The sequence below is a fragment of the Rhodnius prolixus genome, unplaced genomic scaffold (assembly GCF_049639745.1).
Source record: "Rhodnius prolixus isolate KJV_2025 unplaced genomic scaffold, Rpr scaffold_14, whole genome shotgun sequence".
Taxonomy (NCBI): domain Eukaryota; kingdom Metazoa; phylum Arthropoda; class Insecta; order Hemiptera; family Reduviidae; genus Rhodnius; species Rhodnius prolixus.
Window position 1 is genome coordinate 4,037,890 of NW_027411594.1, and position 15,926 is coordinate 4,053,815.

Genomic DNA, 15,926 nt, shown 5'->3' on the forward strand with positions numbered 1-15,926 from the left:
AAACCTGGCAAAAATTTGCTTCGAAACTTGTAATAAAAAAAATTTCGCGACAGGTTTACGACCAACTTCAAATCACTTAGTTAAGCTCAATTGCTTTTCTTATGCGTGTATTAAGCCTTCTTAGGAAATATTGAAAAGAAAGCAAAGAGAAATTTCTTGAAGCAGAAAAACAATCTGGAAAGTGATTCGATTCTCTAAAAAACTAATAAAATATTTGACTCTACAAAAAGGTTCTATCCAAGGCTGAAGAATTCACAAGGACATCCAAGTAATGGTGTTTCGGTACTAATCTTTTTGATGTCGAAAATGTCAGACGCATTCAGCAACATTAGATCGTACGTAAGAAATGTCAATATTATTTTTATTTTTATTTACAGCGCGTCAACATCTGAGGTCATTAAAGCCAAGAATATTTTTTCATTGCACTTCCTGCTTCCGGAATTTTGGAAATGTTTCAAAGTAGTTTTCTGATTTGTGTTGACTGAGTTTACCCTTGAATGTAGATTAAATAAAAAAAATTGATGTCTATAATCGATATAATAATACTTACATAATGAATCGATATGAAACTTGCCAACTTACCTGAAAAAGAAATAAATTTATTGATATGTATTCATAATAGTATTATTAATAATATTAGAGGAATAGAGGGGGCAACTCGATGGAAGTGGTAACTGGACGAATAGGGGACTATAGTTTGGACACGGTGCGTAGGCACAGAAGAGTTAAGGACTCCCTGAGGTAGAACTTTCCTTAGAGGCTGAGGGTTTTTCATTGTTTTTTTCCCTCATTATTTACTTTTATACTATAGTAACAATTTATGTAATTAGCTGGTGGTTATAGTATTTATACTGGAACTCCTTATGTACATATGTATAGTATACCTTAAAATGTTAAATAAAGTTTATTCTATTCTATTCTAAACTCCTTTTGAGGAAAAATACTTTATTAAAAACCGCTTTAAAAAACCAAGCATTCACGATTTCCGCTCACAATACTCCAAGGAAGTCTGAATCATTGTGCTGGGTCTCGAGACCATGTTCCTCAAGGGCCACCAAACCAGTATTGAAGGGTTGATAGAGTTCTTCCCCTAGGAAGCCTCTTCTCCCTACGTAATTTCACGAACCGACTGCAGATTCACTTAGGCACTTTCAATTTCACTAGGCACTTGAGGAAGAAAATAAATATGTCGTAACTTTGGCAAAAAAATATAGTTGTTTGACTGAACCATTTGCAAACGTAATCCACAGTATTGTCGTTTCCATTATCTTTTTTATGACGTATTTTGTTTTTTTTCCAATTGTAATTATTTGTGTTAATGTACGAATACACCCTAGACTTACCGGTATTGCTCTGAGAGCTTTTTTTATAATTTTCGTAAATTTGTCGTTGTTTTTATGGGGATTCTGATCCAGAACAAACTTGAAGTTTCTTTATTCTCTTAGAGAAAGCCTTTTTTTTTTTTAAAGAAAAATTTCTTTCAAAACTTGAGGATCTGGTGAAAAGAGAAAATCGAAGATTACGAACTTCTTCTCGCAATGGGTAACAAATAACTTCTTTACAAATATAACTTTTTCAAAAATAAAGTAATTCCTAAACCTTGGAATTCAATTACCCAATATATTTGTTTTTGGATTAATGAGAAAAACAAATTAATTACTCCCAATTCCATACACTACTTACTTCCTTAAACTAGCGTAACAATGGGAATACCAATACGTAACGACTTTGTAGTGATTTCCTTGAGTTGGGAGCAAGAAAAGTACAAGGAGCCATTGTATTGTCTCTAGCCCCCTGTTTTTTTTAAGCAAGATTTCTTATTATAATTAACATTTAATTACTCCGTTGTAAGCGTTTTAAGCTACAACTAAATTTCATTAAGAACACTTCCCGGGACAGTTACAACATTTTGTTATGAGTAATAGTGTTCAAACGGAAATCTAGAGAGTCTAGAATATTGATTTATAGCTGAATCTAATTGAAATAATTTATTTAGGTTTGTAAATAATAAAACAGAACAAGAATTATGGTATTTCAAAGCCCTATATAATGCAATGGCCCTTATTGAAAATATCATATCTGAACTCTAGGCGACTTAATGTTTTTTTGAGACCCACACAGCCTCTTGTTCGAACTTAGAGGATCTTTTAACGGTTATTTCTGGTGAAAAACATAAAATCTAAAATCTCAATATTACTGGTACCAAAAATGAGAAAGAGAAAAAAGAGAAAGTCGAAGTAAAATTAATTAGAATGTTGCTCAAACAGTGCTGAAGCTTTATTTCAAAGAGCTTATCTTAAGCCTGATCTCGAGATTAGAAGTGATTACCTCATGACCAGCTAATCTAAATAGAAGGTAGCTTGAATAGCATAACCTGTTACCTCAATCTAATTTTAGGATAAAATAATTCATGCTCTGTTTGTGGCGGCAGCCATGTTGACAACGTTAAATATCTACAAGGAAAAAATATTGAATCGAAACTACAAATTTCAACAGCACTATGAGACTTACATTAAACTAATAATAGGGAAAGTTTCAGCTTAATAGTTAGCTCACTCCAGCGGTCATCTGGGTTACGCGGAACCCTAGGGTTCACTGGAAAGTTTGACGGGGGTTCCGCAAGTGATCCACCCCCACTATTTGCTAAGCCAAAACGCTCTTAAAATGGTAATCATCTGTACAATTGTCTTATTAAGATGTTTTGTATTTAACATTAAATAAAGATACAAGAATAAAATTTTGCGAATTTATGTAGAAGAAAAGCTTTGATGAACTATTTTATCTGCTACTTAAACATGGAGGTTCCTTCAAGAAAGACCATGAGCTCCGAAGGGTTCCCTAAAAGTGTAGAAAAGGTTGAAGACCCTTTCCTAGCGGTGTTCCCCGGATCCAATCCAGCTGTCCACCCTTAGAGTTTTCTCTTTCTAGGAGCTCCTTACAGCTCACTGTACATGGTGAAGGACGACAGGACACTGTTCGGTGGCCGGCAGTGGGCTGAAAACACTTCCAAGGAACTAATAACTTCAGTTGTTGATGTCCCTTAAATAAATATTAAATAAAACGTACGCAAATTTTCCAACTCATTGATCGAGTACAGATTTCCCTAAATCCTTTCTAGCCGAAGAGATCAGAAGCTAGAGACCAAGAGTTATGATTGTACAACAACTCATGTACAACTGAAAGTGACATTGTTAATGGCTTCACGGATTGTACAGACCATATATTCTCGCAGGAAATATATTAGTTTTCTCGCCCGCTGCTGCCAGTATATAAGGGCGAATTTAGGACATCATAATTTATGTCTAGATGAGGCGTGGCTCTTAATGGAAAATGTTTATTTTTAGATTTTCTCAATGAATAAATTTCAATTTTCTTTTAGCTTTATTTTCTTCAGAGCTTGGCGTGTCTGTCCCTTCTCTAAAGATGGTGTTATTCAACAAAAAGTTAAAATAGATTAAGTTCAAATTACCTAGTATAAGAAAACTATTCAGTTTCCACAATTAAATCTCAAATCTCGAAAAAAGCCGTACAGAAAAACCGCAACTCCGTTAGACTGGACATTCTTCCAATGCGGAATTTTGGTCATAAGTTTCAAACTCTTAAATAATATACAAATATTAGAATCGTACAATATGCTGAAGCAGCACCAAAGAGTTTATAACTTCCTCCCACTCTGCAGAACTTCCCTTAAAATAAGGAAACCAAGAGGGAATGATTCAAATCAACACTAACAAGTTCCTATGGAATTGTTACCGAGGATCGGTCCAGCAGGAATTGGAAAATCATCCCAGAAAAATTCAGGATAGCACTTAAAGAAAATATCAAATTTTTAGTATGAACCGGAAATGCAACATTACTGAATAGATTTCCGAGCTTTTAACCATTTTTTTCTAATAATTTTCCTGTATATTATTACTTTTATTTATCACATTTCATAAAATGAAACTTAACTATAAAATCATCGGATTACAGATGATTTATGCGGATCATCGAATTATCCGCATCACAGTATGTTGTACGCTTCTAACAAACATTTCTGAAATATGTATAAGTAAGAAATATCTAATAAAAATTCCATATTTGAAGAAATTATTCCACCCGAACAGTCAGAATCTGACTGAAAAAGTCAGCTTTCCCGTATCTTTTTCTTCAAATCCGCATAAATCTTTGATTGGACTTAACTTTTATTATTTTTTTTTTAATTAATAATAAAGTGTAATAAATGTGCTAAAATTTGTTAGTAATGAAATTCATTTAACTTATCGCGCTTAAGACAGAATTAATTAAAAGTTACAGTTGGTGTGACGTGATGGCATGTTACCTGAGGATGCGAGTTAGTCTGACGCACATAAAACTTTAAACTTTGCTCTCATTAACATTTTACTTCTTGTATATCTTCTTCTACTTGTTTGAACAAACAAGAAACATAGTTTTTTTGATGTATCATCAATTTTCAGCTCGGAAATAGCGGTTGTAGAATGGTATCTTCTTTGACGTGCTTGATTTCACATGATTTTTATAACCTTAATATTGATTTGCAGTAGTTACTTTTATTATTTTCTTTTCTTACTACGTATTTTTATCCACATCATCATGACCATCTTCCAAAGGCACTAAAACTCACTGCTGAGTCTTGGCCTTTCCAACCAGTTTCCGCCAAACAGTCCTGTTCTGTGCTGGCGCTCTCCAGTAGACGATATTCAATATCGTCCTCGCATCACATCTTCAGCCTCCCAACACTCCTCGCACCAAGAAATGTCCTCGACGCTCATCCTAACCACATGTCCAGCCCTACTAAAGTCTAGACAAAAATCATAAATTTGATTTTAAACAACACTAATTGGAAAAAAATCTACCCTATTCTTCCAGTAGGAGCTCAGGGATAACTTACTACAAGGCAAGGCAATCGGGTAGAGCACTTCTAGAGGAGGGTGTTTATTTTTCTGACTGTAAAATTAGGTATATTAGGTATATCTAGTATCCATATGCTCCTCGCAGTCAGGCACCTTAATAATTGAAGAGCTTGGTGCAAAAAGGAGTTATCTACATTTTTTTTTTTTCAGAAAATGTGTCTATTGGCGCCCCCCTATTGTATGTTCAATTCTACATCTTTTGGTGCATAAACGAGTCTGCATAAAGACTCGTTTATTATTACTTATTCTCTAACCTAGGTTAGATTTGGAGCAAAAATGAGTTTTCTACTGCAGATAACTTTCTTTTGCTCCAAACAGAAAAGATGACGCCATCAATCAAACAACAATGTTTTTATTAGGTTTATTTAATGTTTATATTAGGTAGATATTATTATTTTTCTTTTTGACAGGCATAATAATATATCTAACATTCGCTTCGACAAGACACAAAGTGCCACTTAAAAGCTCAAAAACAAGAAATCTGTGGACTAAAGTACTTAATATGTACTCAAGTTTTACTGAAAATTATGATTTTGGTGCAAAAAAGAGTTAGCTGCAAAATAACTTTTGCTTATAGCAAGCTTAAAAAATGCCCTAGAAGTTCAAATTGAGCCCCAAATGACCTCATCACAACATATTAATTAATCCTTACAGCAGACACAACATAAGGAATACATCTTAAAGCATATTTAGTCTTTTGTCCCTACTAAAAATTTTAAAAAACTGTAGATAACTCCTTTTTACACCAAGCTCTTCAATTATTAGAACAGTAGCGCTTGTTAGACAAATAGAAGATAAGTATACTGAAAATAACTGTGTAATGAGACTGAAATTAAAACACCGTACGTGATTTTCCCATCTACAGCCTTCTCTTAAAGGCCTAGTTCAGGAAATGAGGTTTTATTGAACAAATTTATCGAAGTATGAACAGAGTGAATCCATAAGAGATTTCTTTGAGGAGAAATCTCAACGTATCAATTGATGGACTTCAAAGCAATCAATCAGAATTAGATTAAAAGCTGGTTTCATCGCCCCACACACAAAAATTATAGTTGAAAATGTTAAATTGAAGAAATGTTTTCTAAGAAACAACAGTTGTCGAGAAATTGCTTCATTATTTTGTGCCCCGGAAACAAAAGAAAAATAGGAGATCTCGCTCATCTCGGAGTTTTATCTTTGTCGCACAGATGTGCATTCGTGAGTGAGCTAGAGATGGAAGAACTATGTGAAGTAGGTTAGTGAGTGAGTGCCTTAGAGTTGTAATTTCTCTCTCTCTCTCTCACTTTTTGCAAACACTCAAGAACATCGTGAGAAGTGGCAAACTTACTTCTCACCTGGCGGAAATTCCTCCGCCTGTCTTCCGGTAGGGCCACCATAATAACATCTCTTCAAACTAGACGCCAATATTCAAGCTACTCTCCACTACTCCGTCTCGGTTTTTCTTTCGTTTTTTTCCCCCATCTCTTTCGGTTAGGCTATTGGAAAACTTGATTGGAAAAGTTTGATTTTTCTATATAATTTTCATTTATCCTAAATTCAGTCTCGTTTATCTTGGTTGTATTCGAGAAGTTCCTAAATCAGAAAATAAAGGGGTATCGATTAGCACAAACTTTACACTGACTTAATATGACAAATAATCAAAATTAAGTTTATTCCAAGTCTAACTACGGAAAAGCCAATATACTGGCACAAAAGAAAATTCGCTAAATTCAATACTGTAGTTTCATAAATTTGCAAAGCTCAAAACTTATATAAGCTAACATAAACCTACTTCCTTTTAAGAAGAAAACTGTTCACAAAGCTAAGGAGGTAGAAATTTGCAGTTCAAAACAGTTGGAAAAAATGATAAACTATAGAAAATTTCAAATATTAGCAACTTAAAGTTTATTATTTATGAAAATTTTATGACCTTGATATGGAAAAGCGTGTAGAAAACCAGTTGAACTCAGAATAACCATTGAAGGACATGGAATTTTCTTATAAGTATGTTATTAATTTCAATAGAGAAGTATTGAATTCATGGTCTTAGAGAGATATGAGTTTAAGTACGTTAAACTTATTATGTATTTCAACTATCCATTACGTTTGTTACGACCAAACTACTAATGTTAAGTCCGCTACTGCGGCTCCTCTAAGAATGTAGATCAATACAAGTTTATGTTGATACATTGAGCGCGCAATATTTTATGAGTGACTGATTTTATCGCAGCAAATAGACTTAGCAGTCCAACTATATGTTATATAAATATGTAAAAGCAAAATCAAGCACAGAATATGGTGTGTGTTCAGTAAGTACTGGAAGAGAGCGGAACTTTGATGATTTCGTCATTAGATTAACCCCATCTATAATCTTGAAATATACTTATTATTAGCACCGAATCGATAAACAATATGATTCCTTTAAAGGTGTCGTCATTATGTTATAATACATAATTAGACCAAATTTAATCAGATACGTCACAATTAAATATCCATTAGGGAAGTACACCTGTACCCCGAGGTGGAAAATGAATTAAGAAATCAATTAATTCATGATTAAGAAGAGGTATTTAATGCATTTTTTGTTTTGAAGTGATTATCAAACGAAACACAAATGAATTTATAATAATGTATTATCCAATTCACTTAAGATTAAAAAAAATCTTTTTAAATATATTAAAATAGTTTAAAGATTTACCTTATACTATTATCTATTCAATTAATTTTTTCCCTGTAACGATGATTACCACAAGGTGAACTGGACCAGAAAGTATAAACAAGAAGAACAAGAAAAGAAGACGGTAGAAGATAATTAAAGGAAGAAAACTGGACAAATAGCTGCAAGTTACAGCATTACCATGAGGCGCACCCATCTCCAGATCTTCAATAACATGAATCTTCAATAATACTATTTAAATATTCATTTCAATATAAAAAAAATGACCCTGTATTTATACAAATGTTGGGCAGACCAAAAAAAAACATAGCTACATGTACGAGTATATAATATAAAAATGTAACCACATAATCCAGTTTACAGAGAAGATTTGGATTAAATAGTCGTGTATAAGTCAAGAAAAACAAGAATAATTTAATTTTTAGCTTAAGTATACCCTGAAGAGAAGATAATAACAATAACAATGGTCCTGGAGCAAGAAATAAGAATCCTGGACACTCTTCATCAGCGGTGGATATCTACGCAGAAGACCTGGATTCGAATCCAGCTGATTCAGCTGTGTAACAAGAAAAAGGCAACAGAGCTCATTGATCTCAGATATTGTTATAAAATTACAAATAATTTTTTTTTTTTTCCTAATTTTGCACTAGAAATAACACCAGTAATATATCGTATCTTCACAGGATCAACAAAAGTTCCTCTCTCCTCTTTGCGTAGATTGCATTGAGGAGGAGGATTTCAAACAAATAATAATGATATGTCCACGTTATGTGGTGGGAAAGAAAACGAATGTTTGACGACTTATACAGGTTATCATTGTGGTATAAAAGAGAATGAAATTGTTGATAAACTTGCAAAGGAAGCCACCAATAGTGGGGGAAATGGCTAATTATAAATTACCACACACACCGATATCAAGTGCATAATTGCAAAAGCAGCACTACAAAAATGGCCAGACAGATTACAGCAATGGTAATAAAGGAAGATTCTACAAAAATATGGCAGATCAGTTACCTAGACAACCATGGTTTAAGGGGAACTGTCACTAATAAATGGGTTGTTACGACAATAAGCAGGCTGAGAGCGAACCACGCGGTGTGCGGATCGTATCTACACAGGATCAACAAAAGGTCCTCTCCTCTTTGCGTAGATTGCAATGAGGAGGAGGATTTCAAACATATAATAATGATATGTCCACGTTATGTAGTAGAAAGGAAACGAATGTTTGACGTCATATACAGGTATTTAGATGCACCATTTCGCTACAAAGACATAATATTCTCCACCAACATCTCTGTGCTTAAATCTATAGCAGAGCTAGGCAATGAAATATGAGTGTATTTAAAAGTTATAGCCGATTAGAATGAATGGAAGAAAATGATTAGAGAAGGATTACGGTGATTTTAATTTCGGTTAAGCTATAAGGATGGCAGAAATATAGAGTACTGATCCAGCCATTAGTTGTAAGTTTGTATGTAAATAGTTGTATATAGTAGGGGGATGAATGTGTGAAGCGAATGTATTTATAAGTAAGAATGGAGAGTGAGTGATATTCTAGTGATAAGCATCTAGACGATGCTGGCTGTATGGTTAAAAGGAAATAGAATCTACGAGTATCTTCGAAAACAGGAGATTCACTGGTGCATTTGAAATCAAATTGCCAAAAATAATAGCGGGCATCATTGGATTTGGACGAAAAATACCATAACCATGATATCATAAAAAAGTGTACAGCAATTTAGCAAATTTTTCGGAGTAATAATTTGAAAATTGATTTCACTTTTAATTGTTTTCAATTTTATTATTATTATTTTTTTTTTAAATTATTTTAAGTATGGGTTAGGTTGAGAATCTTTAGTGAAAAGGAGAGTCACTGAGAGATTTAGTGTAGCAGACAGTTTTGGATTTAAGGAGTGTACGTACGGTGGTGATAAGGGAAACAATCTCATGTAGTCGTGCTGAGTCTGTCACAAGTCTGAGAAAATTTTGTACAATATTGTCTGGGAATTCTCTTGATCAGATCAAACTCCAAGGCTTAGATCAGCCTCATGATCCGTGCGTGGATAAGCAAGTTTCCTTTTGTACACGTCATCTTCGTGTAAGAAGTTTGTTTTGGTCAGTTTAGGCATTTGATTTACACTTGATCACTAGTGAAGATAAATAGTGCGCCTTTAGATCATATCCGGTTCAGATGAATAAAATAAATTCAACTAGCCAGTGCAAGATCAATGTTAAAGACTCAACAAACCAGTTTTTGTGTGCTTTTTTTTTATCCTTCAGGATCCAAGGAAAGAAAAAGGGAAAAAGGACGACTGACTCATTCCAACTATCATTCAAGTTAACCAACCTAATCACCAAATGATCTTGCACATTTCTTTAATATGGTTTAAAACGTGACGACTCACGTATACTATTTAAATTTTCCATATTATAATAATTAGAATGGATAAACTAATATGCCATATTATAGTTATTAGAATGGTTAATCTAATATTGCAATATATAATGTAAAAAAAATTAATAGTTGCATCAAGGTTAAAGCAAAAAGCGTTGGTTTCGATTGTAATTTTTTGTTGTTTTCTTTTGATTTTTCTTTTTATTTTGCGAATATAATTTACTATATTTCTCTTAGGAGCAAAAAATCAGTTACGCAACTGATGAATTGCAGGAAAAAGAGAGAGAGGTGGGAACTTTTTCTTGTTCCTTTATTTTTTCCTTTTTCTCAAACATGATCAGGTAGAATAGAAATTAATTATAAGAAAATAATTTGCACTTATATTAATTTTTTTTCACAAGATTACGAGATTTTTATTAATAACTTCTCTTTTGATATTCTCATTTCCCGGATATATATAATGTTCTTTCTCACTAAACATTTTTCTCAGTGATTTGCAATAATCTTTCTAAGAATAGTGAATCTTAGAATATATATTTTTTTGCCATCAAGTAATTTACTTAAATCTCTGTTATTAAACATAATTCCAATATAAATAATAGTAAGATCACCTTGAGGGGTAAAAAACAAGCGGTCTTATTTTACACATTGTTGTTTCCACAGCTCTTAATGTGAGTAATCACCTATTTTTTTTTCAGACGGAGCTTAACGTCCACCCAGATATTAGGCTGATAAGTACAGATACTACACTTTGATCTTAGCCAAAAGGTCGAGAAATATGTATTGTGGTACTGGATTCGATTCCCCCGGTCTTAGGCCTTGGATTTTATTTAATGGTTAATACAAGAAATTTATAGTAAAGTATGTTTGCTAGTCGCCTCCGTCCACGGACACCTAATTGGTAGTTGGACGTTAAGCCCCGCCTGAAAAAATAGGCGATTACTTTTCTTTACTTTTTTTACTTTAACGTCTAACTACCAATAAGTTGTGATCAGGGGGCGGAAGCTCATACTTTACTACAAACAATTTTTCTCTAATAAATAAAAAGTAGTCATACGCGAGATTCGAACTGGGGATCTCCCATTTACAAAGCCACCCTCTTGACCACTAGAACAGTGGTTCGCTACCTTTTTTTGTCGTCCCGTACTGCTACAGAAATTTCACTCGAAGCTCACATCCCCGTGAAATTTATACTTCGCTACCAGAAAGTATAATAACAACCCAAGATGTAAAAGTAAAAGTATAGTAAAAAGTAAAGTAATCGCCTATTTTTTCAGGCGGGGCTTAACGTTCAACTACCATTTACTAGGTGTCGTGGACGGAGGCGAATAGCAAACGTACTTTACTATTTCTCATTTAACCATTAAATAAAATCCAAGGCCAAGACCGGGAATCGAACCCAGTACCACAATGCATATTAGCTTTGCAGGTCTCGCCTCTTAACCCGCTCGGCTACCGTGGCGCCAAGATGTAAAATGTAACCGAATAAAACGAAAAAGAAATGAGATGCTTTCTCAACAAGCTCAATGAATATGTTCAGTCGAACACAGCTCTACTTGGCGGCTCATTTTAACTTTCCCGCCACGCCTTTTCCCGCGTTTCTGGTCCCCGCCAAACTTCTGTAGCCTCGCATTTTATAACCATCGCTGTGTTTTCACTTCTCTTCTTTCCAGGCTACAGTGTGCATCTCGTTCATCGGCGAGAAGAAGGAGCAACAACCGCGCCTTCCTGTATCCTTTACATTAGACTTCTCTTCAGCATCAGTTTTTCTCCAACTTCAACTGCAGGGTTATCTCGGTGTCTTTTGTTTGCCCTCTTTATGGCCCTGGCCCTTCAGACCTTGACCCCCACTTGGTGTCCAACCTTGCCGAGGTGGTGGGACTTACGCACTAAGGGCACTAGAGATTAACCCTCTCTAAAACTCTCGCATTTTTCCGCCTCTGGGTGTAGGTGCCTTCACCCAGAATATCTTGAATCATGAGAAAGAAAAATATGAAAAATATTTTGAATAATAATAATGTCCTATTATTTACCTGGACTTTACTCGCACCCCCTGGAATATCGTTTCCCCAGCACTCCCAGGTTGGGAACCCCTGCACTAGACCTTCACCCGCCCCAGCTCATAATATTGATTTATAGGAGAAGACAAAGGAAGGCGGGTGGAGAAAAGAGGAAGTAGACCTAAAACATAACCGGAAAGTGAACTGCAGGAATCTCTCAAAGATGAGAAAACCTAAAGAGGCCAGCAGAAGTGATCATTTTTAGTTACTGCATTTATTTTATGCAATATTAAACCATTCTTCAGAGTTCGGGAACTCATTAACTCAGGTAACTTGGCTTCTTTAGCTCTGGACGGCTTCCTATTCTATTAAATTTACTTTCAAACATATTTACATAGCACAGGAAAGCTTAAAAATGTGAGTGATAATATTAAGGTGGCTTTGATATTATGATGATATAAAGGCGAGGGAAGCCTCTGATGCGCCATTATTAAATTCATTCATGCTGAAGACATCAGCATTCATTCTTTTGGGCCTAATCCCGCCAATACGATAAATACGATAAACAAAAACTGTTTTGGTTTAAATAAAAATCTCTCTTTTTGAATTGGCTAAAAAAAAAAGAGAAAATGATGCTAACAGAGAAAATATATTAATTGGTGTTCGTTTTGAATATGGAAAATTATTTCCCTTGTATATAGGGTATATTGAAAACAACAATTTTAAAACAAAATCCGACCCAAATTCAGAGAACATCCTGTGCTGCAGTGCAGGAAGTAACACCTGCAGGCCATGAATGAATTTCATTTTCTCAATTACACGAAATATCCATTACAGTATTGCTGGTAAATTTTATATCTACTCTTTGTTTGTTTTATTAATTCTTTTTTAGCACGCATTTAATTGGTGTAAAATAAAAATGAGAACGATATAACGTTGAATGTTTTCATTTTGTGAATAGAGGAAAATTGTTCTATTTTATGTTTCTATTTTACTCAATATTCAAAAAGAAAAGTTCCCTGGATAAAATTAAGAATATTGAGGAATTTTCACCGAATGTATAGGTATTATTATTTTTTTGGAGGGTTACAGGGGCACTGCTAGGCTGTACGGCACTGCTAGGTTTTAGGGCACCGCTAGGTTATAGGGCACTGCTAGGCTATACGGCACTGCTAGGTTTTAGGGCACCGCTAGGTTATAGGGCACCACTAGGCTATACGGCACTGCTAGGTTTTAGGGCACCACTAGGCTATACGGCACTGCTAGGCTATACGGCACTGCTAGGTTTTAGGGCACCGCTAGGTTATAGGGCACTGCTAGGTTTTAGGGCACTGCTAGGCTATACGGCACTGCTAGGTTTTAGGGCACCACTAGGCTATACGGCACTGCTAGGTTATAGGGCACCACTAGGCTATACGGCACTGCTAGGTTTTAGGGCACCACTAGGCTATACGGCACTGCTAGGTTTTAGGGCACCGCTAGGTTATAGAGCAATGCAATAAAGATAGGTTTATTCAACCACCCACCTGCGCTTAGACGTGACTTCCTACTTTAAAACACCCATCTCAAATTAAGGTATGTGATAAATAACATAATCTAAGAAGATTGTACTCCTCTGAAACCCCGATAACTGCTGAGCCTACTAAATCTTCTTTCAAAATGACAGCATTGCAGTCGGTAAATAAAAAAAGTATAAACACGGGTACGCTCTATCACCCTGGATGCATAAGCAGGTGCACTCAGGTTCTAACTTAGCCGCCATGCTAAGCCGGAGGTGTAACCTATTAATGGGGATGTGACGAAAGACTTCCTCTTTTTACAGTACTTTAATTATCTCTTTTGGCTAATTTGGCTAGTTGGGTTTCCCGAAGGGCAAGCTATCACATCTGAGTTCTATTAAGCACCATTGAATATGGTTCGTTCTGAGAAGTAACCTTAGAAATAGAAATAGAAAAGAAATTTATTATTCTGGGACAATTCTCCCCTAAGAATAAACACAGGTACAAATAGAGGCCTTAATAGTTTGGCCTGTGATTAAACAGAAAATAAATAAATAAATAAGTATTTACAAAAAGTGAAAATAAAAATAACAGCAGAAATTAAGGAAATAAATTAAAACAATTAGAATTCCAGAGGAAGATGGATAGATTCTGAATAGACGGGATTTAAAGATAGAAAGGGTAGGAGCATGGCGGACAGCACGTATTAGGAAGGACTTGTCAAAGGATGAGGTACGGTGAGAGGGAATATAGAGATCAGATGAGCGAGATCTGGTATTACGGAAATGTATCGAGGATTTAAACTTAAGGAGTTGGAAAACCTTACTTCCATTAACAGAAATAACATTCTTCCGCAGCATGAAAATGCAAGAGCATTTTTACCTAGCATCAAAGACTCTGAAAAATTAAGGAGCCCTGCTCATGATCCTTGATAGAATCCCCCCTAATATAGACCAGATTCCTTCGAACTAACTGTATCCCAATGCCAAACATTTTTGTGTGTGTAATTATTCATTAAAGTGTAGGCGGGAGTAGATTGTATTGAATTTCCCGTTTCCAAAAAAGAGCCTTCATAATACCCAACATAGGGTTCAACAGATTTTTCCAAGGAACAATAAACTGGTATTCATTAAACCAGCGATAAATGCTAATTCTTTAGGTATTCTCAAATCTATTCCGGTTATTACCGTCCAATTCTGCGCCATCCTTAGCTCTGGAAGCATAGTCTCCTTTTTCGTCCTGTGTAATTCCTAGAAAGTGCTAATCCCATCCCACGCAAGGATTTTATCAAGGGGATTTATTGAGATTTTCATTTTTTTTTACTCCAACGACATTTCCACCAGGTAAATCAATGTTTTTCATTGGAAAAATTTTTGTTTTTCCATAAATATTCTATTATAGGAGTAAGAGGTAATTTACGCTTCGAAATATTTTTTTTTGGAATAAGGCACCATTTATATAAAGGAAGAATAAATGAAGTTTATTCTGACATTCTTTAATTTATTTAAATATAATATTACGTCGACACAGGTGGTACTGAGTTATGATCATGCATCGCATGAACTACAACATGTGTTGTGTGTTAATTAAAGACATGGCATTATTCCAATAGAAGTTGACGAAGGTCAGGGTACGAAGGAAAATGCAGGAAGAAAAAGGCCTTATTGCAATATCAAAGTGCATAATATATATATAAAGTGCATAACATTGCAATTATTATAATTGCTACGTATTCACTTTCTCCTTTAGTTTAGATTGTATTTATTACCATATTTATAAAGAAGTCTAATTTCTGAATTCGCTTTTTCATTATTTTTCTATTTTATTATTTTTTTCGCTCTACAATGATCTTAAGACACTAAAGGAAGTTGACCTTGTTAAAAAATGATCTTGAGTAGACAGTCATTTCACTTTCTTTTCTATTTACGTAATTAAACTTACAATTTTGTTAAAACTGGATTTTAGAAAAAGGACAGTTGGCTTCAGAATTGAAAAAAGTTCACCGTAAGAAAATATTACAGTCGAAGGAAAAGGCAAAACGGTTCCAAATGATCTTTAAGAAGATCAAGATCCAACTGTCGGATAAAATAAGCCTAACCCACATACACAAACTTTCTGTGACTTCGCATTTCTGGTGTACATTTCTTGCTCCAGAAATTTTAGATAGACCAATCATAATTAAATATTACGCAAATAGTACTGTACATCGCACTTTACATCTAGAATCTCACTTTAGAGCAGAGTCTTACTTCACTTTTATCTCTTTCTCTTTCCAAAAAAAGCTCTACTTAAAATATTTGGCTAGAAAAAAAAAAATATGGTAGTGGTAACTGTATAAAATGTGTACGGAAGTTGTAAACGAGAACCGCAAAATAAAATCGTAACCTCTTTAGAAAAGCGGCATTTCCGGTAGGCTGTATATAAAAAATATCCTGAACCGGAAATATCGCTTCACTCAATGGA

The 15,926-nt window shown here is 34.7% G+C and overlaps 1 protein-coding gene and 1 pseudogene across 4 annotated transcripts in view; both read right to left on the bottom strand.

The window, feature by feature from the left end:
• The window catches only part of LOC141451695 (ATP-binding cassette sub-family G member 1-like), a 137,077-nt gene that overhangs the window by 89,058 nt on the left and 32,093 nt on the right, over window positions 1–15,926 (bottom strand). Inside the window, exon 1 of one of the 4 annotated variants that reach the window (XM_074123204.1) lies at window positions 6,241–6,477. The exons of the other annotated variants lie outside the window; for them this stretch is intronic. Within the exon in view, the coding sequence (XP_073979305.1) occupies window positions 6,241–6,289 (49 nt within the window). The 5' untranslated portion in view covers window positions 6,290–6,477. Of the gene's footprint in view, window positions 1–6,240; window positions 6,478–15,926 lie in introns of those variants that run through there. 4 annotated transcript variants of the gene reach the window in all.
• LOC141451939 (U2 spliceosomal RNA) lies at window positions 10,561–10,742 on the bottom strand (annotated as a pseudogene).